Source organism: Fopius arisanus, unplaced genomic scaffold (assembly GCF_000806365.1).
Source record: "Fopius arisanus strain USDA-PBARC FA_bdor unplaced genomic scaffold, ASM80636v1 scaffold00126, whole genome shotgun sequence".
Classification (NCBI taxonomy): Eukaryota; Metazoa; Arthropoda; class Insecta; order Hymenoptera; family Braconidae; genus Fopius; species Fopius arisanus.
The window spans coordinates 183688-206852 of NW_011887865.1; the positions used below are offsets into that span (position 1 = coordinate 183688).

At 39.9% G+C, this 23165-nt stretch overlaps 5 protein-coding genes across 7 annotated transcripts; 3 read left to right on the forward strand and 2 right to left on the reverse strand.

Moving 5' to 3' along the window:
• Window positions 1-145: 145 nt before the first annotated feature.
• On the forward strand, window positions 146-1126 carry LOC105271830 (uncharacterized). 2 transcript variants are annotated; one of them, XM_011313604.1, is made up of 3 exons: window positions 146-332; window positions 495-698; window positions 963-1126. In XM_011313604.1, exons 2-3 carry the CDS (start codon window positions 498-500, stop codon window positions 1101-1103), a joined length of 342 nt encoding a protein of 113 aa, XP_011311906.1. In that variant the 5' UTR covers window positions 146-332; window positions 495-497; the 3' UTR covers window positions 1104-1126. The 2 variants fall into 2 exon arrangements, with proteins under 2 accessions (XP_011311906.1, XP_011311907.1); XM_011313605.1 differs by lacking the exon at window positions 146-332 and having other exon boundaries at window positions 401-698.
• A 96-nt stretch (window positions 1127-1222) lies between these two features.
• On the forward strand, window positions 1223-2174 carry LOC105271832 (thioredoxin, mitochondrial). The gene has a single exon (XM_011313608.1). The coding sequence runs from the start codon at window positions 1240-1242 to the stop codon at window positions 1645-1647; it is 408 nt and encodes a 135-aa protein (XP_011311910.1). The 5' UTR covers window positions 1223-1239; the 3' UTR covers window positions 1648-2174.
• On the reverse strand, window positions 1679-13213 carry pcx (pecanex). 2 transcript variants are annotated; one of them, XM_011313606.1, is made up of 7 exons: window positions 12812-13213; window positions 12433-12679; window positions 11806-12356; window positions 11552-11695; window positions 10924-11431; window positions 10529-10597; window positions 1679-10301 (listed from the first exon to the last, which is right to left on the reverse strand). In XM_011313606.1, the coding sequence occupies exons 1-7, from the start codon at window positions 12962-12964 to the stop codon at window positions 5173-5175; spliced, it is 6801 nt and encodes a 2266-aa protein (XP_011311908.1). In that variant the 5' UTR covers window positions 12965-13213; the 3' UTR covers window positions 1679-5172. The 2 variants fall into 2 exon arrangements, with proteins under 2 accessions (XP_011311908.1, XP_011311909.1); XM_011313607.1 differs by lacking the exon at window positions 10529-10597.
• Window positions 13214-13856: 643 nt separating this feature from the next.
• Window positions 13857-15960, forward strand: eIF3e (eukaryotic translation initiation factor 3 subunit e). Its single transcript, XM_011313610.1, has 4 exons — window positions 13857-14050; window positions 14393-14509; window positions 14594-14878; window positions 15017-15960. Exons 1-4 carry the CDS (start codon window positions 13961-13963, stop codon window positions 15836-15838), a joined length of 1314 nt encoding a protein of 437 aa, XP_011311912.1. The 5' UTR covers window positions 13857-13960; the 3' UTR covers window positions 15839-15960.
• Window positions 15961-16094: 134 nt separating this feature from the next.
• On the reverse strand, window positions 16095-22987 carry CycE (cyclin E). Its single transcript, XM_011313611.1, has 3 exons — window positions 21970-22987; window positions 20351-20936; window positions 16095-18756 (listed from the first exon to the last, which is right to left on the reverse strand). Exons 1-3 carry the CDS (start codon window positions 22269-22271, stop codon window positions 18016-18018), a joined length of 1629 nt encoding a protein of 542 aa, XP_011311913.1. The 5' UTR covers window positions 22272-22987; the 3' UTR covers window positions 16095-18015.
• Window positions 22988-23165: the final 178 nt, after the last annotated feature.

Consider the following 23165-nt stretch of genomic DNA (forward strand, 5'->3'; position numbering starts at 1 on the left):
GAGGGGATCAAAGAGGATTGACTAAAGTAGAGGCTCAGTTCTGGGGGTTGGAGTGACCCCAGCGGAATCGTAGTACTGCACCCTAAGAGAGTGAGGGCGCCACACGCAATGGGGGTGTCTCGATTGTCGACTCTGCAACAATCGACCTTCAAAAGTTCGATTTTCAATCAAAAAAACTAACCCAGTGCTATCACCTCTGCGAAATCACCCAACGGACAAAAATAATTTCATGACGAAAGACCAAATCGTCACCAAGTGCTACAATTAAATTGACCTTGAGACTCCGCTGATACGTCCCACGTTTCCACCGACTCATAAAATCCCATTGAAAGGTAATCTTCATAAATCTCCGAAGGTTAGGATCATCGAACTCCTCTGAAATGTCAAGCATCTATTTTTACTCATAAAACGCATAAAACGAATGTAGTTTTGCACCGAACATCGTAGCATGTCCTCCAGTTTGTGTGTTACCTCTTTCGATTTATGTTCCAAAGGTGATGACAACTCTCATACTGGGCATTGGCCTTGGATTGTTTATAATCGTGACACTCTGGCTATCGGCTGGACTGATATTCGCTGTTGCTCTGAGAACTGAGAAGAGAATCGGGGGTTTCGCTGTTGCTGTTGCTGCAGTCATAACCATTATTTTGGTCAGTGTACCGAAAAACTCGGAGTATCCAAGGTCACATCACGAAAAGGTAATTCTTCAGAAATCATCTGAATGCTTCTTTATTCAATTCAATAAATTCCGAAAGAAATGACAATCAAATAATAATGATAACGATAAAAATAATTGTTTTGAATGAGAAAATCAATAAATCGTTCTATTATAAAAAATAATAAATAGAAATATTATAGTAATAATCATATTATGTCATTAATAATCAGTAATATTAGAATATTTATTAATTTTAAGCGTTCAAATGGAACTCGTAATTTATACCACTGAATTTTTTTTTTAGTCTTACGATCATCTCTTCATTTGGCGAGTGATCCTTCTGACGCTCTTGGCAGGCTCCTCCCTGGTGGCCCTGATCGCCTACATCAAGTACGAACTGATGGAATCCAGAAGGCCCAGAAAAATAACCACCTGGATATTCTAGTCGCCATTGAATCGCTCAGTAACCGTAAAAAAAGAATTTTTTTGAGCTGCATCTAGACTCAGTATGAAACTCTGAACAGCTCAACCTCAAAAAAATTCATTACAGTACAATTGAATTAGCAAATAGCTCTTTAAAAATGTTGCGTAACGTAAATATTTTTCGACTGTCGAGGAGAGCAATTTCGCTGCTCTCTAGGAGCAACAAAAAATTTCAAATAACCGACAATACTGAGTTCATCTCTAAAGTGATGAATAGTAATGTTCCAGTTATAGTGAATTTTCATGCTGAATGGTGCGATCCTTGTAAAATATTGACACCAAAGCTGGAGGAATTGGTAGGTCCCATGGAGGACCTTCATCTGGCTATTATCGATGTTGAGCAAAATCCTGAATTGGTGCACACGTTTGAAGTTAAAGCAGTGCCTGCGGTCATAGCTGTCTCCAATGGTCTAGTTGTTGACAAATTCATTGGACTCGTTGAGGCCGGAATGATCGAGAACTTAATTAATAAATTGAGAAAGCCTGGAGTTAAAACTCAATCATAATTCTTGTCAATGTGCCTTTCGCTCAATTTCGTTTTAGATTTATTACATTTCATACAAATATCTAGTGAATATCAACGAATTAATTCCCATTATTTTTCCGAGAGCTTCATATTAGGGAAAGCTCATCAAATAATTAAACGCGAAACCGTGATTTTCTCAAATTAATTGGATAAACATTCGGTAGAACCGATAAACTCTTGGAAATTGGATGAAAGGTACATCACATTCTCAACAGAATGTTTTCAAATATTCAAGTGATAAATTTGCCAGTGTGACTTAGTTTTATATCTTTTGACTTTAACCGAATGAATTGAGAAACCTGTTTTCATTGCCGTATGTTTTGACGAATATCTCGGAGTGAACTGAAAATATTCAAATTTTGATATTTCTTCATCAGTTCTGAGATCCAGAAAACGTACGATGAATTGACTGAGCGGTGCTGCTGTTGAGGTAAATATATCCAATGAAATATTGAAATTGAAAATAAATATGGAACTGGGAGATTGAGTACACGTGTTCAATTGTAATTATCACTATTATTGTGGTTTGTCTCTTGAAAAAAGTAACGTCTTTTAATTTAGTGCAATGAGAATTCTCATTATTTTTCTGAAATAAAATTGTATCATAGACTTTGTTTCAATCTTCGATAGTGCAATTTTTTAAGTGCTACTGCATATTTACAAAATGTTCTTTTCTATGTCTCGTTTATAATATATACATTCGAGATAATAAACGAATAAATCAGAGGGTCTCACAGTTCTTTGCTCTTATGCTGTATTGATCCTCTTGGATAATTCCGTAGTGAAGTGCCGAAGAAAGGAGATGAGTCCAGATAATTTTTAATTCATTATTTTTCTATACTGATTGGTCTGGAGCACAAAATATTCCAAATTTTTTACTCCCAACTCATTAATCTTGGAGTTTCTTCAAAACTTAAAAACTAATCGATCTACATCATAGGAAACTCCATTCATTCCTCTTGAATCGATATTATAACGCTAATAATTCATTAATAATTTTTATTTATCAATTGTATCTTTAATATGATCAGATTTACACTATTTCATGATTCTCTTGCTGGCCTCGTTGATGTCGAGAGTTTTTATGAAATTTTCTAGCGTAAGATCCAGGTGTATCATCTTTCGAAAATTATCCCGATTTTTTCGAAATTCTTATCACAAATCTCCACTAATTGTCATTTTCGCCTGCATAAATAATCGAAATTCCAGAAATTCTGGGTGAGCAATAGATAAAGTGGAAGAAATATTTTTCAGAGGATTTTTCTTTCTGTTTATGTCATACAATCATAATTCTTTGTAAGTCAAAAGATTTTTTGCGAGTCAAAAGATGATTCAACTGATCTTAATATCTTAATATTTTTTTCTGTTGATTACAAATTGTATTGAGGAAATTAAAAATAGCGTGGCTTATTCATATAAATTTGCTTCTTGAGCTTTTCATTTTCCATATAATTATTCGATTCGTATAACTCATTTCCTCTGCTCCTGTTCGAATCGATGGAATTCTCACGGGGGCAGGGCAAATTGAGTTACTGATAATAGAGATAATAGGCCGGTAACAGTTGCATTGATCGAATTTTGTTCTCAATATTTTTTTCTACGGGAATTCATTTTCTCGACTCTAATCGATGATTCGTTACACTAACCGTCCCCAGCAATTGAAAGACTAGCTAAGTATTTCATCTCTTGTTATTAATTATTATTATTTTTCATCATCAGTCTGGCGTCGAACGATAACACCACGATAAGGCAATGCTGTGATTCGCTGGTTATTTACACAATGAAAAGTAAAAGAAATGTTAAAAGATTTATCACTTAAAACCCTATAAAAACACTGATTCTTTAAAAATAATATTCATCAAATAGAAATTTATTATCATGGAAAAAATATTAAAAATATCATGATTTCACCTTATTCTCCCTCAATAATGATCACTGAAAAATTGAATTACAATGATTTTAAAAATCTTGACACCAGCAAAAATGTTTGAACTTCAGTTAACAATTAGTAAGTAACGTTTTTTTTTCAATAATAAGAAACGAAAGAAATGAGATTGAGCAGTTGCTGAGAATTGGAATAAGCCAACGAATGTTGAGACGTGGATTTGTTTTTTACTGGTAATTTTGCGAATATTCCAAGGACAAATCCCGGGAAAAAACGTGATAAGAGACGATAGGGCAAAATGGGAACTCCAAATCCTTTCCAAATTGTGAATCCATTTTTTTTTTACAAATGGATAATTTTTCCCTTGAGGGATTAATTTCCCTCTGTTATGAGATCAACCTCAGCTCAACTGATTTAATTAATTAATTAATTTCTTTTCCGTATATTGAAAATTTAATTGCAACGTTTTATTTAATTAAGAAAAAATGATTGAAGTACCCATTGTACCGCAGTCCCTTCAATTCACGTAATAAATTCTGCCACCTCATCCCTGATTTCTTCCATGAAGCAAAAAACAACCTGAATTCAGGTCCAGTTGAAGTGTTTTTGGCTGAAAGATATGTTCCTCCATCGGGAATTTTTATTCACCTCAAACATCCACGGAATTAACACAATATATTCGATACTTTGTTGTCCTTCTCGCCCACATATTCAACCTCTTAAACAATTACTTTTCATTTGGCTATCTACAGCTTATTGACTAATATATTTTTTCATAGTCTTTTCTTAAAAAAAATTGTAACAAAATTGTAGAAAAACACGAATGACGATATTTACAATTCTTGACAGCCGCATATTTCTATTATTTTGGTTAATACTTTGTCGTTGCACCTCAACATCAGTTAAATAATTCTCACAGAAAACAACGACAAGAGTATTTACTTCTATATACAGTGGGTCAAATTCCAAATTTTCTCATTGACAATTGGATAATCCCCAAATAACACACGATATTTTACATAATATAGTACAACATGTTTGGTATATATGATTTTTCTCCGCAGAGGTAGATATCCCGGGGATTCGGAGATTCCGCGTCTAACATTCTATGATTTTTCCAACCGGAAATTACCATCCAATTTTCCCATAAAACTGCAATAATCCATTAAAAATACAATTTTTCAAACGCCCACCAACTAATAAAAGTCACCAACACAATCCCCAGGATATTCTCCACAGAGAAAAGCTCCGATAAACTTTATGAATGAAGTAATCACTCTTAAGAGAGGAATGAAGCCGCTACACTGAGAAAAAAATTATACATTATCCAAATATCCACTTCCTCGATAGAATCATCTACATTTGTCATGTTTCTCCAGTCCATTCTTTCCAGGGACTCATTGTGTTCCAAATACATACTTTATAATCGATAATGAATTACGAACTTGACTGAAGTTTCAATAATAGACTCGAGCCAATAAATGAAAATTCTTCAAACCCATCTAAAAATATGAAATATAATTTTGATCTCAGTGTAAACCCCGAATAATAATAACTAAGCAGTCCCTTCATTCTTCGATCACATGCCTTTCTTGAATAACCCAAAAATTCCAAATTACCCTAGACCTCTGCACCCAAGTCCCTGACGCCCTGTTCAGCAATGGGAACGTACCTATCATCAATCTTGACAAGAAGTATAACTTTATCGACATGAGATCGTCGATTAGGATCACGATGATTTGGCAGCCACCTGTGAACAACACACCCCTCCATTCCCCTCTCTGGTACCCAATGTTGCCAGCCCGTTCTGCCCCCCTGTTGTCTCATCCTCTCATCAGGCCAGATGACGTCAATTCTGCGTCCAAGATTAATAGCATCGTATACCTGATTCGGATCCATAATCCTGACTCGTTGTGATATTTCATCCTTCTCAGGCTTCGAAAAGCTAGTCTCACACTTCGACTCGATCTTTATGTCATTATTACTGAGTAGACCAGCGAGTGAAGCTAGAGTTGAGCTCGTGGGTTTTCCAACGGAAGCCAGAGAGCCTCGATTACCCCCAAGGGATCCAGTATTTGCACGACCTAGAGAGCCTCGACCGGTGGAACCACCAATTTGACAGCCAGAGTCCATTGACTGAGAGCCTGAGGTGTTGTGACCAGATTGATTGAATCCAAAATGAGTATTGTGTGCGGTAACGTACACCCCATCATTGCCAAAGCCTCCATCATCCTGGACAGCGGTTCCTCCACTGGAGCATCCCTGTCCACACCTCCTCCTGACTTTTCTCCACAATTTGAGGACATTACTCCTGATGGCAGATAGACTCAAGGGTCCTCCCACAATGGAGCACAGCTGTTCATTAGTCTCTGCATAGCTCGTCGTCAACGGTGAGACATAGATGGGATATCCAATGGGTTGATCACAGGAGCTATTGATGATGTTCCTGAGTGCCTGTTTGGCATTCTGAATGGATCCCCTCTCTGGATTTCTATTTCTCAGGTAAACCAACTCCTGCTGTTGGCCTGCCCACAGTCCCCTCACGCACTCTCTGTTCATCTTGATTACCCTGAAGCTGAGGAATCTCTTGTTCAACATTATAACTTTGTACTCGTCAATGCCATCATCGAGAATGTGCCTGAGAGCGAGCAAACTGGGTGCACCACTGAGAACAGCATTCCTCCAGAGTGGATCAGCCTCGTGACTAATCACCAGGTGTCTGTCGTGATTGTCAATTGCCTCGAAGAGAGCTGCTGGCTCCTCGTACTGGTCAGGACTCATGAAGTGATCCTGATGGAGCTTGAGAGCCATTCTCACTCCCTTCGCCACGACACTCCTCAGAAGATCCACATCGTGGAGCACCCACTCGTCTCTCATGGACGTAATCCTGAAATCTCCCTTGAATAAAGCATGAAGTCCATAGAGAAAGAACTCCACAGAGGAAACAGTATTGTGTGACGCAGCCCCCAGGACTCTCCTCCCCAGGAGACTCAGAGCGAGACAAAGAGACACAACACAGGAGTCCCTAGTCCTCTCTAAAGATTTATCACTCTTTCCAGCGCAAAACTGAATCCAATCGAGATAAACATTGCAGAAGCTGCTCCTGGTGATGCCACTAGCCCTGAAATCGAAGTCCTCGTCGATATTCATGTTGAATACTGGGTCGAGATCCACAAAATTCTTCTCCAGGGTGGGCTTGAGTGCCTCGATGATGTCGGGGTTCTCCAGCCACTGCTTGAGCTTTGTCGACTTGATGGCATAGAATACAATACTCTTCACGTAATACGTTACCAGGACCTTCCTGAAGTCAAAGACCTGGAGCATAGAGCCAGCTGAATTATCGGATATCGAGTAGCCCTCGAGGACGTATTTGGAACTGGCAACTTCCCAGGCAAGCCAGCGCTGGCCAAATGCAGCATTCATGCTCAGAACATTCGAGAAATGACCCATCTCGCAACAACAGCAGTTGTCATTCTCCTCGATGCTCTCGGAGATGGCCTCGACCTCCCTCTGTTGGCAGTAAGTTCCCCTGAACTCAAGACCACGCAATTGAAATGTCACGAGACCATTCCCCAGCTGAACAACGTGCACGAGGCAGTTTAGGTAATCAGATGCCAGGAGAAAGCAGTCCCCCTGCTCAACGTTACCCCATCTCCCTAGGGCAAGATCCCCATAGAGGCTGTGCTGGAGGGATCTCGTCAACTGCTCGTAAAATATCGAGTTGAGATTGTTGTCGTCGGCCCCAAGATTTCTCTCCAAGTGCGACGACATCCTCGTATTTGAGTGATCGACTCTTCTCGTTTTGTAATCCCTCTCCCAGAATTTCAGAGGTCTCACGTAACTGCAGATGAAGATGGCACTCCCCAGGAGTGGATTGAGGGGTGTACTGAGAACTGCGGAGATTGTTGCCTGTACGAAGAGCATGGCGGAGTGGGGAACTGAGAAGGGCTGGGCGAAAGCGTGAAAGGCTGATCCCCAGGTCACCTGCCATGGGGCAATGTAAGTTAGAACGAACCTCAGCTTCAGCAGGAGCTCGTAGATCTTGGCGAATGCTATACTAGTGACGAAGTAGTCGATTAAAAATGTCTCGGAGAGGCCTGAGTAATCCACCTTGAAAAAGAGAACTGCGAAGACAATGACGAGGTACCTGGAGGTTGGATCTGCGTAGGAGGATCTCAAACTCTTGAGACCACAGACGACGATTATGAGTGGTCCAATACTCTCACCGTATTTTTCGATAATTTTTGGGGAGTTCTCGGTGAGAGCTCCCAGGAAGACAATTGGATAGAGTATATTTCTCTCGAGGAAGCAGAGGCAGACGTAGATCTTCTCGAACCACATAATCTTCACAGGCTCTCTCACCTCGAATATACCGTGCCAATGACTTCTGAGGACAGGCCTGGCGAGACATAGCCAGGGCAATTGCTTCCTGAGCTCTGGCACGATGTAGTGAAGGAGAAAACCCAAACAACTGGCGATACTCCAGAGGACTGGATTCAATTCGTGTTGAAGAGCTGTGAAAACAGTTGACGCATGAATGGAGAAAGAGAAAACACCAATGATAGCGCACACTATGAGATCATTCTTCAATCTAGCTTTGACTGTTGTTCTCAATTTTTTTGGGAGGGGATCAACGAGCTCAGAGTCTGATAACTGCTCTCCCACCTTGATCTTAACGTCCTTTTTCCTCCCTGACGTCCTGATTTTCGTGTCTTTGTAGATAGCTGGTGGCTCTCGCCTCGATGTATTCTCAATTATCTTAGCCTCCATCTCCTCGAGATACATCTCTGGTGGCCACAGGTTCGTCTTCACGATGTCCCAGATGACACTCGGATCGGACGAGGATCGGCTGAGGTGGTAGGATATTGCCACGAGGAGTCCAACAAAAATGGAAAAGAGAATGTGCTGGGAAGACTTGGGCTCCGTCAGAGCTCCGTAGGCAAATCCATAGAGTGTTGCTACTGTTATTACACTTCTCGCCAGACAATAAACCGATGACACGAGTCCAGTGGTAGCAGTGCCCCCGAAGAGATGAATGTCCAGGTGTTCACAGATGTACATGAGGAAAGTATTGATCTGGGGAAAGAGCCCCAGCGAGAATATTATGGGGAACGTCAGGAGGAATATCAGGAGAATATTCCGCACCTGCATTATGACATCGTAATCGGCCACCCTGAGACCATAAACCCGAAAGTCAGATGTTTTAAAATTCCTCAGGATCTCATTGAGGATCAAAATAATACTCGACACAATGATAAAGTAAACAGGCCTCGAGAAAACGATTATTCTGTTGAATCCATGAGTGGGAGATGCTGCATCGGGCTGCACGGATTTAAGTAATGAGTACTGGCAGCCAGCAGTTACGAAACAAAAAATAAAAGCAAATATGTCCTTGTAGAAGCCCTGCTGAAGGAGTCTGAGGCCGAGGCCAGCAACGAGAACAGCCAGTAACGTCGATATTATCGTCTCGATGACAGTTAAATTCCTGTCCAGCAGGGCTAGCAACGAGAGTCTGTCAAATCTCACTTTAATGTGTGGTAATTTTCCTATTTTCCACTTGTAGTAGTGCCTGGTGGGTTTGGCCTTGTCCCCCGGTCCATCCAGACCGTCTATAAATCGATTCCAGGAGAGACTAGTATTGATATCACCCTCCTGCTGATTCGGTGATGGAAAAACAGGCCTGGGGTTTGGACTTTCCAATACATGTGACCCCAGTGACTCCAGTAAATTGTGAATCCGTCCGTCTCTCTCCGCAATCATCCTGAAGAAGACGTCACGCTCTGAGAGCATTCCCATGTCAAAGGGAATGGGATTTCCCATGTTGGAAGCCACGAGAGTCTGACCCACTGGTCTTTTTGTTTGATTGATGGCAGGACTCGAGAGCACTGGGGGTGTATCTATGATCACAGTTAATCCAGCTGAATTCAAACTCAAACTGCTGTAGCTGTTGCTCAGGGAGTCCGTGAGCTCCAGGTTACCATCCAGCTGTGGATAGTGATCGACTCCCAGCTGTTGTCGCATTAGAAGAGTATTTAGGAGTTTGTCACTGGGTCCTGGGGGAATGGGCACTGAGGTCGCTACACCGGAGCCCTTCTCGTCAAAGGTGTAAGCCAGCCACCGACCGTTGTCATCTCTGTAACAGTGGACTGCACCCTCGCTCGTGTCATTGTGATTCGTCGCCAAGTGGCACTCGCCATTTGATATCAAACCGAGAAGTGCTGTTATCGGAGCGAAATCTTCCCGTGAGCTGTAACGAGGACCAGCTCTGTGCGCCCTGTGATTACTCTTTACCTTTCGGGGATGATTTCTCCGTGGCATCAGCACTGGGACTCTGCTGGGACCTGGGGCCTCCTGAGGTGGCTGGGGGGACTGTTGGTACTCTGTGTTGTGCTTGAGGATTGCTTCTTTCAAGCGTTGATTCCTGGGGGTGGATTTTGACAAGAGCATCGAGAGCTCGTGGTGTGAACTCGTTGATGCGTCTGGTTTTGGCTCGGGGCGGTCTCGACGGATGCAATCGCGGCGGGTCAGGGGAGGACGGGGTTCGGTCTGCGGTGAGGGTGGTGAGGGAAGGGATGAGAGAAGTCGGGGAACTTTTGGGGACTTTGGACGGTGCTGTTTGGGGATTGCCCCCTGGTGACGTTTTGAATCTTGTGGTACTCCCTGGGGCAATAGTGATTTCTTTACCTCGTTGTCGATACTCAAGGTCGTCGTGCTCGAGGAACCCGAGTCTGGGTCCTTCGGGTGAAAGTCTAGAAAGACGGTGGAATCAATTCTCGGATTGAAAAGGGGGAATTCTTTTATTCGAATCAAATTTCCTGGGGTAATTCGGAAAACTAGACTGATGAGTTAATTATTTGATTCAGATAAAAATTCCCCTTGGGACATTGCAATGTTGCTATGGCTAATCTAATAATGCCTAATCCCTATAGACTGCTCACAGCTCTATTCGAGGCTTTTCCTACGTTTGGAGACTTACAATCGGTACTAGCTGTTTGCAGACTCCCGGAAGTGGAGGTATCTTCGGAATGCGTGAATGTCCAATAAACTGGGCAGCAGAAAGTTATGAGAATTTTCGGGTATGAGGTGCGCGGGGAGCTTCCCTATTTTTTCTAGCTACGTGATTAATTAACAAATAACCGACAATTTTTTTTTTATCCGACAGGAGATTCTAGTGCAATGAAAGAAATGTGATACAAAAAACAGATTCTTATTTTTATATTTTCATTTGATTTTATTTGTAGTGGTGCATCGCTCCGCACTTTTTTATCAAATTTCAGGAACTCAAATTCGATTTCCTCCAACTAAAATCTCCCGAGGCTCTTCCACTCGCCCCAAGCCATTAACAAATATTAATAAATTTCCAGTACTCACTTTTGTTCGCCCAAGGTTCAGCTGGACAATCTCCATTCTCAAACAACCAATCAATGCCGACAATACTCCCAGAATTGAGGGGGTCATCCAATTTTTTCTCCCTCTCGTCCAAAATTTCTTTCCTCCTCTCATTATCAGATAATTCATGGCTACTCTGACTGGCATTACTAAATCTCCTTTTGTATCCTGGCTTGACTTCCTCAAGAAGTGCCTCACGAGAATTTGCTGAGTCATCGTCAATAGCAACTTCTCCATTGAACCTCGAGAATCTGTCCTCAAAGCCCCCAGCACTCAAACTACGATCACGATTGGCACAAATACCAGATTCTCCCTTTGTTTTTCTGGTTAACAGTGGACTATAGGAGTCACGCAAACTATAACCACCTGCACTCTCATTAACAAATTGTTCGTCGCTCTGTTCAGCTATTGGATGGACTATCTCAGAGCCATAACTCGGATAGGGAAGTAATTGAAGTTGATTGCGTTTCAAAGTATTTTGTTTCAATACCTGAAATCATTACATTCACTAATTAATTGAATTTCTGAGTGTTCAATTTTCTACAAAAAAATGTGATGTGATGTGATGAAATGTGAAAAATAAATAAATACTAAAAAATGCATGACTCACTTTCTTCGTATTAATTGTTTCTAAACTCTGGGGATGAAGTGGCAAATTATTGTCATCAGACGGACCAGCATTTTTACTAGTTGCATCGATAGTTTCCAAACTCTGGGGGTGCACCAGCTGTTGGTGTAATTTTTTAGCAATATCCTGCAATGATCAAAGACTTCCATGACAATTCCATTATGATGCCAACAAAATAATAAATCAGAGAATCGAGTGCTGAATTCCTGAAACGAATGATATAGCAAGAAAAGTACCTCTAAAAATTGTGGATGCGCTGTCATTTTAATTTTATCCATGTCTTTATTCTTTTTCGATATAATTTGTTCAAGACTCTGTGGATAATCAGTGATAAGATGTGTTTCCATTGGCACAGAATTCGATCCAAGCCTCCTAACACTCTGATTGGACTTCCAGTAAGGATAATCTTCCCCATGCTGTTGCTCAAGCTCCAAGGAGCTCGTCTGCTTAATCCTAGTCCCCTCGAATGCACTCTTGGAGGAGCTCTGCTTCGAGTGTCTGCAGTGTGAGTCAGCTGATGCATGCCTACAAATACCTCCACTCTGCAAACGTCTCTTCCTCCACTCAACCTCATCATCAACATTCATCACATTTGTCTTCAACTGCTGCGACTCCTCTGAGCTCTCTGAACTATTCTTACGATGTATCTCAACTTTCAAATCGATCGTTGAATTTGGCTTCTCACGATTGTACTCTGATGTTATACTATCAGCATCAGCACTCGCTGCATTCTGTTCGATGTATGAATTTCTTGAGGAACATTCCACTGGTGGTGTGTCAGTTTTTCCTAGAAGGAAATAAGACTATTAAAACTTCCACTTCGCAGCGCGAATCACCTGTTCTATAAAAAATACCGGAATTACCATTCAAAACTTGCAGTTCAATCCCCAGATCCACCTGATCCTGGCACCTGTCATGGCATTTACTACGTGCAGCTCTTTGCTTCTCGCTCTCTGATTTTTTCAGACTGACAGCTGGTCCTGGCTCCTCCAGACACTCGCTGGTATCGTAAACACAATGTAGAGCATGATTCACACATTTTATCGTGCCAAAGAGAGTGACGATGGAGACGCAGTAGGCGAGCCAAACGTAGAAAGTTGGTGGAAAAAACTGATAGAGAAAACAAAGAAAAAATAACGAGAGGAGTGTAAAAAATTATTGAACACCAAAAAGTGGGGCAGAATGAATTCCCAGAGAGGGGATTTCAGAATTATCGATAAACATTTGCCACCCACAACCCACCAGATAAATAGTAAACGGCAAACAGAGTAGAAAGAGCCACGTATAAAGATGAAATGTATTTGAGAAAACATCTAAATGTGGATCGTAGAACCATCCTCCAGTCAAACTCGCCCAAACACCTTGTCTCAATATTTCCAGCGATTGCAAACCCATTCCAGTGACCGTATTGCCCCTTCACCATCTTCCCATAACCCGTATTCAATCACTTCTTTTTTTTTTTCTTTTTATCACTGTCAAATCCGCCACTGGAGCACTCCACTAGACACGGAAAATCATAATCCAGAGACTGGCAACTCTTTTTATTGAGGGTTCAATCTACTCAGGCAGTACGAAAATACACAATTAAGACAATGCATAGTCTTATCTCTGGTCTGCTATGTTCTCTCAGTTTCTTCGGTTTGTTATCTGTTTCGAGTGAAATGTGATTTTAATTCTACCGATCGCCGATTGTGGCGCCAGTTTTCGATCGATTCTGCGTATTACGTATGGGATTGGTTACATTTAAATTTGAAAATCACGATTTCACTGACATGAATGAAAAGATCGTGATTATTTTGATAAGACCACAGGAACGAGGAAAAATCGGTAACATAGTGATGTGTTGGTTTCGGCTCGGCCCCGGCTCCAGGAGCAAACACGAATTTTCTATTTGGATCCCTGACACCTGGAGAAGAGATGGAGAAAAGGAATTTTTATTTATTTTTCTGAGAAATTATCGATGGAATTGACGTAAACTAATATTGAATAATTTTTACGTAACATTGCATAAATTTACTTTATTTGAAGTTAATTGACTAAATAATTTAGTAATTAATTGAGTCACGTTCGAACTTGGATTTTTCAATATTCACACTTTCCCGGAAACCTATCAAATAGTCAACTTTATAATTTTAACAAATTTTTATGACTTGCACAACGTTAAATAATTTATTAACAATTTGAAGTATTGTCAATTTTCATGTTTCAGTCGAGAAAATCGAAAAATCGAAAAATCGAATATCGAGTCTGAAATAATCGATCTGTGGAAGGTCGATTCTGGCACGACACCCTAAGTTGGAACCCCCGTCGTCGCCTTGACGGTTCCTTTTGACGGCGTTCTCGCCTTGTTCGTGTGGTTAGCGTCATATTTTTGATAATTTCATTACAATCATGGCGAAATTCGATTTGACATCGAAGATTGGACAGTACCTAGACCGGCACTTGGTTTTTCCACTCCTGGAATTTCTCTCAGCTAAAGAGGTGAGCAGATGTTTCGCTCCCAATGTAACATGTGGCTTTGGGGTTATGTATGTGGCATGTGCAACTCATAATTGTTAAATAACCAATTTGTTGGTATCTTACTTTGCAAAACTGGGGCAATATGGGCGCTAAGATGGTCCTTTCTAATTATTAAACTAGATATACCTGTGAAATTCAAAGAAAATCGCCTGGAATTTATTATTTTCCTCTATTATGTGATCATTATTTGACAAATGAACGAGTTCACAGGCGAATATTTCTTAAAAATTATCCTGTCATTAAATGTTATTTTATCATCTAATTAATTATTGGAGTAATGCTGTCATAAAATATTTCTTTCAGATTTATGACGAGAATGAATTGCTCCACGCCAAACTGGCTATCCTTAGCAAAACCAATATGATTGATTATGCCATCGATATCAGGATGCAGCTGTATCCAAATGTGGAGGTTCCAGAGGTAATTAACCCTTTCTGTGATTGATTCATTAGCTGCTCCATTAATTACAATCTTCAAAAGTCAATCTTTTAATTTTTTTTTCAGACGTTGAAGTCTCGACGTGCAGTGGTTGTGCAAGAACTCGGAGTACTCCAAAATAGTGTATCCGTTGTTGTATCGATAATGAACAACGAGAAGGCCATGAAGAAGATGGAGGAAATGAGGGATTCAAAAGCTCTGAATAATTATTTAACCCAAGAATTAGATTTCCAAATTGAGATGTTGGATAATCTTGTTAAATTGGCTAAATACAGATACGAGTGTGGAAATTACTCCATTACAACGTCTTATTTATACTTCTATATGCTCATCATGCCACCTACAGACAAAGTAAGATTTTATCCTCTCATAAACGACAATTCAACTTTTTCTTTGCAAAAATCAATGGCATATAAAACCGAAGTTGGAACATCCTGACAGATTATGAAGCTTATGTAACAAATTGTGACAAGTAATTTCTCTTTTCAGAATTACTTGAACGTACTGTGGGGTAAACTAGCCTCGGAGATTCTAGCCCAGAACTGGGATACAGCTCTTGAGGACGTTAACAAGCTACGAGAATACATTGACAGCAATGTCATTGGCAATTCACTGCAAGTCCTCCAGCAACGAACCTGGTTGATCCACTGGAGTCTCTTTGTATTCTTCAATCACGCAAAAGGCAGGGATCTGATAATTGAAATGTTTTTGTACCGCCCTCACTACCTCAACGCCATCCAGACAATGTGTCCACACATACTACGTTATTTGGCAGCTGCTGTTATTGTGAACCGCTCTAGACGTTCCACACTCAAGGATCTCGTCAAAGTCATTCAGCAGGAGTCCTACACGTATCGTGACCCCATCACAGAGTTCCTGGAGCATCTCTACGTGAATTTTGATTTTGATGGAGCTCGTCAGAAGCTCCAGGAGTGTCAGACAGTAGTATTCAATGATTTCTTCCTCATAGCCCTTCTCAATGAATTTGTGGAGAACGCTAGGCTCATGATCTTTGAGACATTCTGCAGGATCCACCAGTGCATCTCCATTGGAATGCTCGCAGAGAAACTCAATATGAAGGCTGACGTCGCTGAATGTTGGATTGTCAATCTCATTCGTAATGCCCGGCTTGATGCCAAAATTGACAGCAAACTGGGACATGTCGTGATGGGAGGACAGCCTGCCTCACCTTATCAGCAACTTGTCGAGAAGATTGAGACGCTGAGTGTCAGGAGCGAAGCTCTGGAGAACCTGATCGAAAGGAAATTAAAAGCTAAAAATCAGGAACCTGTCAGCATTGTGTGGAATTAGACGGAAGGTAATTTTCCTGGGAGTTTTATAACCTGAGGCGTTAATTTAAGATTGAGGATGTGGAATTATGAAGAGAACGATGATTGTCGTAATAAATGAATTTTTATCTGTACAACTGAAAAGTATGTTCTAATTTCTCTAATAAAACATTTCCCATCATTCACGTCTTCATAATCTATGCGGACATATTTAGGTCAGCTGTCAGGTCATAATACTCAAAAATGTTTTTTTTGTTTTTTTTTATTGTCAATCGCATCTTACAAATTGTATGTAAAAATTCTATCATTCCTCATCATGTTTACTCACGTTATTTCCCTGTTCCATACTGGATGATTTGTTAACGATAACCGATATTTTCACTCTCAACAATTCGATGGGACACTCATTAAAGTCAATATAAATTCATATTTAATTCTCCTATTTTCATTCTCACAATTATGACGAAAAATAACATGAGATTATTTACACTCTCGATGATTACCGTGTACCCGTGAAAAATCAGGGCATTTGTTAAATGCAAGTAATGAATATTTTAATATAAAAGAGAATACTATGTACAACACTCATTCCTTATGCACTATATAAAGAAGTATAAGGAGCACTTTATTTAAGGCACTAAATTACTGTTCGATATATTGATGATTTTGTTATTTCTTTTATGAAGTGAAATCTGAAGGAATGAAGCCCTCATATGTGGGTTGATCACAGAAAAGTGCACGGAAAATTTCCACCCGATTCGTTTTATCCCTATTATTATTCAATCATCTCAATTTATTGAACTATACTGTCTCAATTGATTCCATTTATTCCACAAATATTTCGGAAACCATTAGGTTCATTTAAAAACATAAAATTGCGTTTGTACTTCACAAGATTCACAACATGTTTGTTTACATTTTACGATAGACCTAATGATTTCAAAGATATTTAACAAAAACTGAATTTTTAATTGAGTCGCCAACTCTCACTATTTTTTTTTTCGAGAATATCCCCAACTCATATAAATCTAGGAGACGTGAAAATGTTTTTATGCTCTGAAAGCGCATAAAAATTTCAATGCGCTCTATAAATTCATTAGATCTGAAGATACTCTGGAAAATTCGCTCCTCAATTTTTTAATTTATTCTCAATATCCACTCTTTCATAATTATCTACCGACTGACAATAGTTCTAACATTTCATTACTAACGAATAGATCAAAAAAGATCTTCATTCGAGTCCATAAACCTCCCCTCCTATTGCTTCAAGCAACAATAAACAATCCCAGTAAAAAAAAATAATGGAATCCTCAAACGTCCAAACACCTGCGCACTTCGTCTCTTAAACACTTCAAAGATAATATTATAATATTCATATCACTGTTAAGAGTCTTCTTAAAGTCACGATGCCTCCCAAAAACCTATTAACCATGGCAGTGTTAAAAATTTTATTGACCGGATAAAAGAGTCATCGAAAACGTGGATAAGGCACTAAGAGGGCAGGGGATTACTAAAAAAAAGAATCGAAATACAATCAATAGCGAAGTGGTAAATCATCCTAAATTAATTTTTGCACTCCATTGGGCACGAGACCACTCTCATAATGAGCAGTAATTCCAAGGAAAGAATCTCATGGAACAATCTTTGTTGATTTCTTCAGACATAAAAAAAACTTCCCTCAATTTTCCGTTCGGTAATCACTTCTATTAGAGAAAATGCCGAATGAATATTTAGATAAGTGCGAAACGTAAAAGGGAAGCATTACATAAAAACATTCCATAATTAAGAAATTTAAAGAAACTTCATCACCAAAAAAACGCCCTCGATATTTTTTCCTTGAAATAACAGAAACTCTGTCCATTATACATATAACCAAAAGTATGATAAACAAAGTTTACAAGATTAATATTTATTTACAAAGCCATAAAATACCGCTCACTACGAGAGAACCACGACATTTTCAATGCAAGCTCTTTTCTGTCATGAAAAACGAGAAAAATCTTGACTTAAAAATCCCATAGAAATATCTCTGAAATATCTTATGTACATATTGAATTCTCAGCTCAAAAGTAAAAATCCGGAAATGAGATCTCTCGTGGTCTCATTTCCACAAATCAATATATTCTCATGCCATTGATTTTACCACTCCCTTACTGAATAATAATCAACCCCTTGATTGGCCTTAGAGAAAGCCCTGAATTACGTATAAGGTTCGAGTTGTGGAGGTAACCTGGTGGGTGTTGGTGAATTTTTTTGGCTGCTGGAGGGTGGAGTGAGAATGCCACTCTGATCAGGGCTGCCTGTATCGAGGCTCGTTGAGTCCAAAGAGTCTAGTGAGTGAAATTCCGAGTCCTTGTGCCTCTGCTGTGCTTTTTCGAGCATCGCGAGGTCAACGACATGGGTCTGAATTCTGTGGGACTCATCTAGTACGATATTGGGCACTGCTGCCCGCAGTCCAGAACCCGAGTGAGTCTCCACTGGTGATGCTGTTGATCTTGAGAGTAGTTGGGAGTCATCCTCGGCTATGATGTGGGCAAATGCACTGAGCCACTTGGCGCACGGTGCAAGTTGCTCCCAGGACAGTGTTGATACCCTCAGGGCGCACTCTCGACCCTGGGTGTGATACACAGCAGCTGCTGCCATGTGGGAGTATGGAAATTTCAAGCTGCCCTCGTCGAGTGTCGCCAGGTCCAGGAGCTGGGCTGCCTGCGAGAACTGGAGACCACTGTACTGAGGGTAGATGAAGGCATGCGGCCGTGACCAGTCTCCCGACTCCATCTGCATGTAGACGTTCAGCCAACCCGGAGGTGTCACTGGGGACAAGTTCCAGCCGAGACCTTTCAGGATTATTAGCTCTTTCCCGAGGATCTCGTCCTCTGTGCATGCACCGTCAGTCACGTACGCGAATTCCGCGATTTTTGGAGGGTAGATTTCTTCAACCTGCCAGAAAATGAAAAGTTTCATCATTTATTATGGTTTTTTTCGTATTCACGAGGTAAATACACCGAAAAAAATACTCTAGTTCCTGCGGCTCTCGAGAATTAATATTATTTCGTTCGTTTGTGTTTTTAACGCTTTCTTTCCTTATTTGAAAAACTATCAATGAAGTTTATGACATTATTGATTATTCACATTATTTTTGCAATAATTCATGATTTTTTATCCGGTCAATTTAGAGATGTAATTTAAAAATAAATTATCATGGTGTGAAAAATTGATGAGTTCCGAAGAAATTCTTTCGGCATGCAGCAATGGATTGACTGATTACGGTATTAAATATTTATTTGAGAGAAATTTATTGTTCGACTTGTTATGGTTTGCCTGTGCAGAAATGATGGGTAAGTTATTTTTGGAATATGCCAGGACTGAGTGGGTTTACTGGGGAATTCGAGGGGACAAGTGCTTTGTGGGGAATTTTGTCAGCGACAAAAATGGTCTCGTGAATTTAAGCAAGACTACTCGTTTCTCAGGAGCTTGGGAAATAATGGGAATATTATTTTTGGTGTTTTGTAGTTTCATCGCTTTAACGTTAATATATTGACATTAAACGTTTTGATCAGATGTGAATGTGAATTCCCAAGAGAATTTCGTAAACACGGGATAATAACAGAGAATGCAATATAATCTTTAGAAGTTTGAATAATTATTTAATGATATAAGAGGCCTCAAAAAGTAACGTGGAGAGTATTTTGGGAATATTTGAAGTGTGTGAACCGATTTCCTCATCTCTAATGAAATTGTAAATTATTATATAAATAAAAATAAAAATCGATCGCTCATTGAAATAAAATTCGACCAAAATTCGACCAAAATTCTAATCAATTCTAACCAGTACATTCGTAGAAACAGATAAGTCAAGAATATCGCGAAAACGAGTGAATTTCGTAAAATTTATCAGAAGACCTTTTTCTGTGGAGAACTGCGTTATCTGGAGCGAAACGCCTTTCGACAATTTCTCCTGAATCTATTCATTTGGGAGATACAAGAAAGTACACGTCATTCTCGAAGTTATCACATTATTGAAAGTGACGATTGCAGAGTCATTGATAAAAAAATACTAGTGAATTTTCGGTAGACTATTCCGTTCCGAAATTTCTGCAATCCCCCAAATTCAAACGTTGAAAAAGTAAAAAACTAATAATAAAACGACATTTTAACGAAATTTCATTTATTTATTTACGCATTGATAAATGGAGTGAATCTAAGATATTATCAAACGATCTCGTATGTGGAGAATTTCATTATCTACTAAGATGCCCTCTCGATGAATCCCTCTAAACCTGTTCATTCCTCAAATATCCAGAAAATACCGAGCATGCAATTTTTTGTCTCTCCTATCTCCATTAGAGAGGATAAACCCTCTCGAAAATCAAATAAAATAAACAACAATTACATAATTAAATAATTTCTGAAATTGAAAATCTCCCAAAATCATAAAAAAAAAGTCAAAACATCATATGCATTTCAAATTAAAAAAAAAGCATTGAAATGAAAAATAAAAAAAATGGAATAAAATAAATAAACAAATAAATACCTTAGCAGCAATAAATAAACAGGTGATGCCGATGAGTTGGAGTTGACTTTTTGGTACATTAGAGTGTGTTGATAGATACCTATCAATATAATCCATAGCCAGGTAATAAGTCTCTCTGTGTAGTTTATAAACTTCACAGACTTCGATGAGCCAATCAAGGAGAATGGCCCTCATTCTGGGTTGCAGGGTGGGATGTCTCTGGAACATCTGCGAGTCCCTTTGGGTCAGTGTTTTCTGATCCCCCAGGCACATCATAGACCAGACCTGAGAGCCATCGGCCCATGGAAACGAGGGGAGAGGGCATGGCTTTCCTGAGGAACTCGATGAGGCTGAGGGGGTTAGAAAACACGTGGCAGTTCGCAATTCTGACCAGGTAGTAGGCTCTCTCTCCTTCAGGGGTGAAGAATGGCTCTGGGGGGTCTTTGGGGTCTCGGGAATCCGTGACCCATGACAATGAGAGATTGTCCCTATTTTCGTCGGTGGATATATATTTTCAGCGTCTTCTGATGGCTCTGTGCTCTTGCGTTTACGTTTCAAGGGTTGGGGCTTCATTCCCTGGAGTGTATACGAATGGTTCTCCTGCAGACTGTGTAAAACGACAAGAAGAACATTAAGAAATTAAATTACAAATTATCTACCATTTTTTGAATTTTCCATTGCATCAGTTTTGGGTTTGTGTAATCGATGAAAAGGAATAATTAAAAGGAAACACTTAGTCTTCAATTTTTCGGATATTTATGTGAAAATGGAGGCATAGAGATATTTATGATTATTACATGTTCTTTGCCTGTTTGCCTGTGTAAGTGGTCATCGAGAAATAATTTTTTTTAATTGTTTTTGAATGACTCTTACGCTTGTGCAATGAATGCAAGGGAGAAGTGTGTTTTGTAGTTTTTGGGATATTTTAGTACTAATTGAGGAGTAAAGATATTGAATGAAAAATTCATAGATGATAAATAAAGAATATTGAGTAATGAATAAAAAAATATGCTCTCGCAGGCATTATTTATTGAGATACCATCAAAAACTATTCCACCCTGGAAAACCTGTTCTCGACCCGCCCCCTCCTGTCCCACGCCACAATGATTGTGAAAATTCTGTCTACCTCCAACTAAATTTTCCCAATTTTCCGCTAAAGCTACTCTCAAATATTCATGTTTCCCACATCCCAAGTTATAAATAAAAAATCGCAATAATTAAGGAGTATTAAATGTCCTTATGCTATACTTGTGTCCACGAGGCCTCAAGCCTTCCTTCAAATTCCCTGAAATTCTACAGAACTCCACACCCCCATGATCCCTTCTCTGATCCCCAGAAATCATTACTCAATCCTCCAATAATTATTCAGAAGTCCAACAACAAAGATTAATCCTGAAAAACTGTGAAAAAAAGCCCAGATAAAAATTTTTTCTTACAGCGTGCACGCCCTGCCCCCGACGAGAACAGGTTAGAGCACAAAATTTTTTTCCAACCCGAAAATCCAGAGTAATTCTTTCCAAATTTCGCCAAAACCCTGAGGATACCCCACACAACAAAATTATCAAGACCCAGCGACTCAAAAAAGTCGGAAAAAAATTGCAGAAAATTAAATACCCAAAGGTAAATCGTGTCCGACTCACCTAGTCTGTGGCATCTTGATGCTGTCCGTGATGACGTGTGCTCTGGTTTCCAAAAAATTGAAAAAAAAAATCCAAATATTTTCTGAGGGTCTCGGTAACACTCCCCTGACACCACCAAACGTAACAGCAACAATAAAATCCTCAAATTGAATAAATGAGAGACGATAAATGAGGAGAGCGATGCTTGGGTCTCTCACTGAATCGCCATAATGCTCCCTCTGACCGCCGACAGACCCGACCTTTTTCCGTCGATCAAAAAACACCAAAAAATCACGGTAAAATTTTTCTCCAATTTTTTTCATACGTCACAACCCCATAAAAATAAATTGGACAATTTTTAAAAAATATTCATTAACCAATTGGAGCAATAAAATTACAAAAATGCGGGAGTTGATGAGTGGAGCGCGGGAGACTAGCGCGCGAAACTATGACCAACCCTCTGGTAATCCGGTACTGTCACGCCCTCTGTACACACAACATAACCTCGAAGAAAACTCGAGTTTTTCCGGTTTTCCGGGTGTCAAAGAAACCTCAGACAATCCCCTCAAGTGTCCACCACCGAATTATGCAATTTTTACAACTCCTGGGTAGTCAACAATGCCGCAGTCGCAGCAACAATCTCAACGGGTTGAGCGTCCCGACGCCGCGACAATTCCAATATTTTTCCAGGGTTTTTCCCAATTAAACTCCACCAAAATCACTCAAAAAGTCCTCCAACACGTCCACGAGTGTCCTGACCACAAATTGTAACAAAATTTTATTCTTATTTACCGCCAAAATGTTAACAAATAACGGAGGAAAAAGGCACGCGTGCAGTGTCCATTTGGCTTGGCAATTCCCTCGATTTTCCACCGATTTTCTCACTTTTCCGTCACTATTTTTTCGTCGAGTCGACGGGGATCACTCACTGGGTTATCACTGGGTGTTTCAAGTGTTTTTAATCTTGTTAATTGTCGGGATAATTGGAAAATTGTTGGAGATTGGATGGTGTGTCTGTGGCATTTCGCGGGAACGCTAGTGCGAGAGTCACCGGTTGTTGGATTTGTGGCGCTCAGGCTAGGGGAGATGCTCAATGCTCATTGGCTGTTGGCACTGGGACAGCTGGCGCTCAGCTGATCAGTTTCAACATGTATTCACTCATACTTGGATAAGGGATGAAGAATCTACAGGTTGAGTTTGAATGTAGTGAGTTTGGA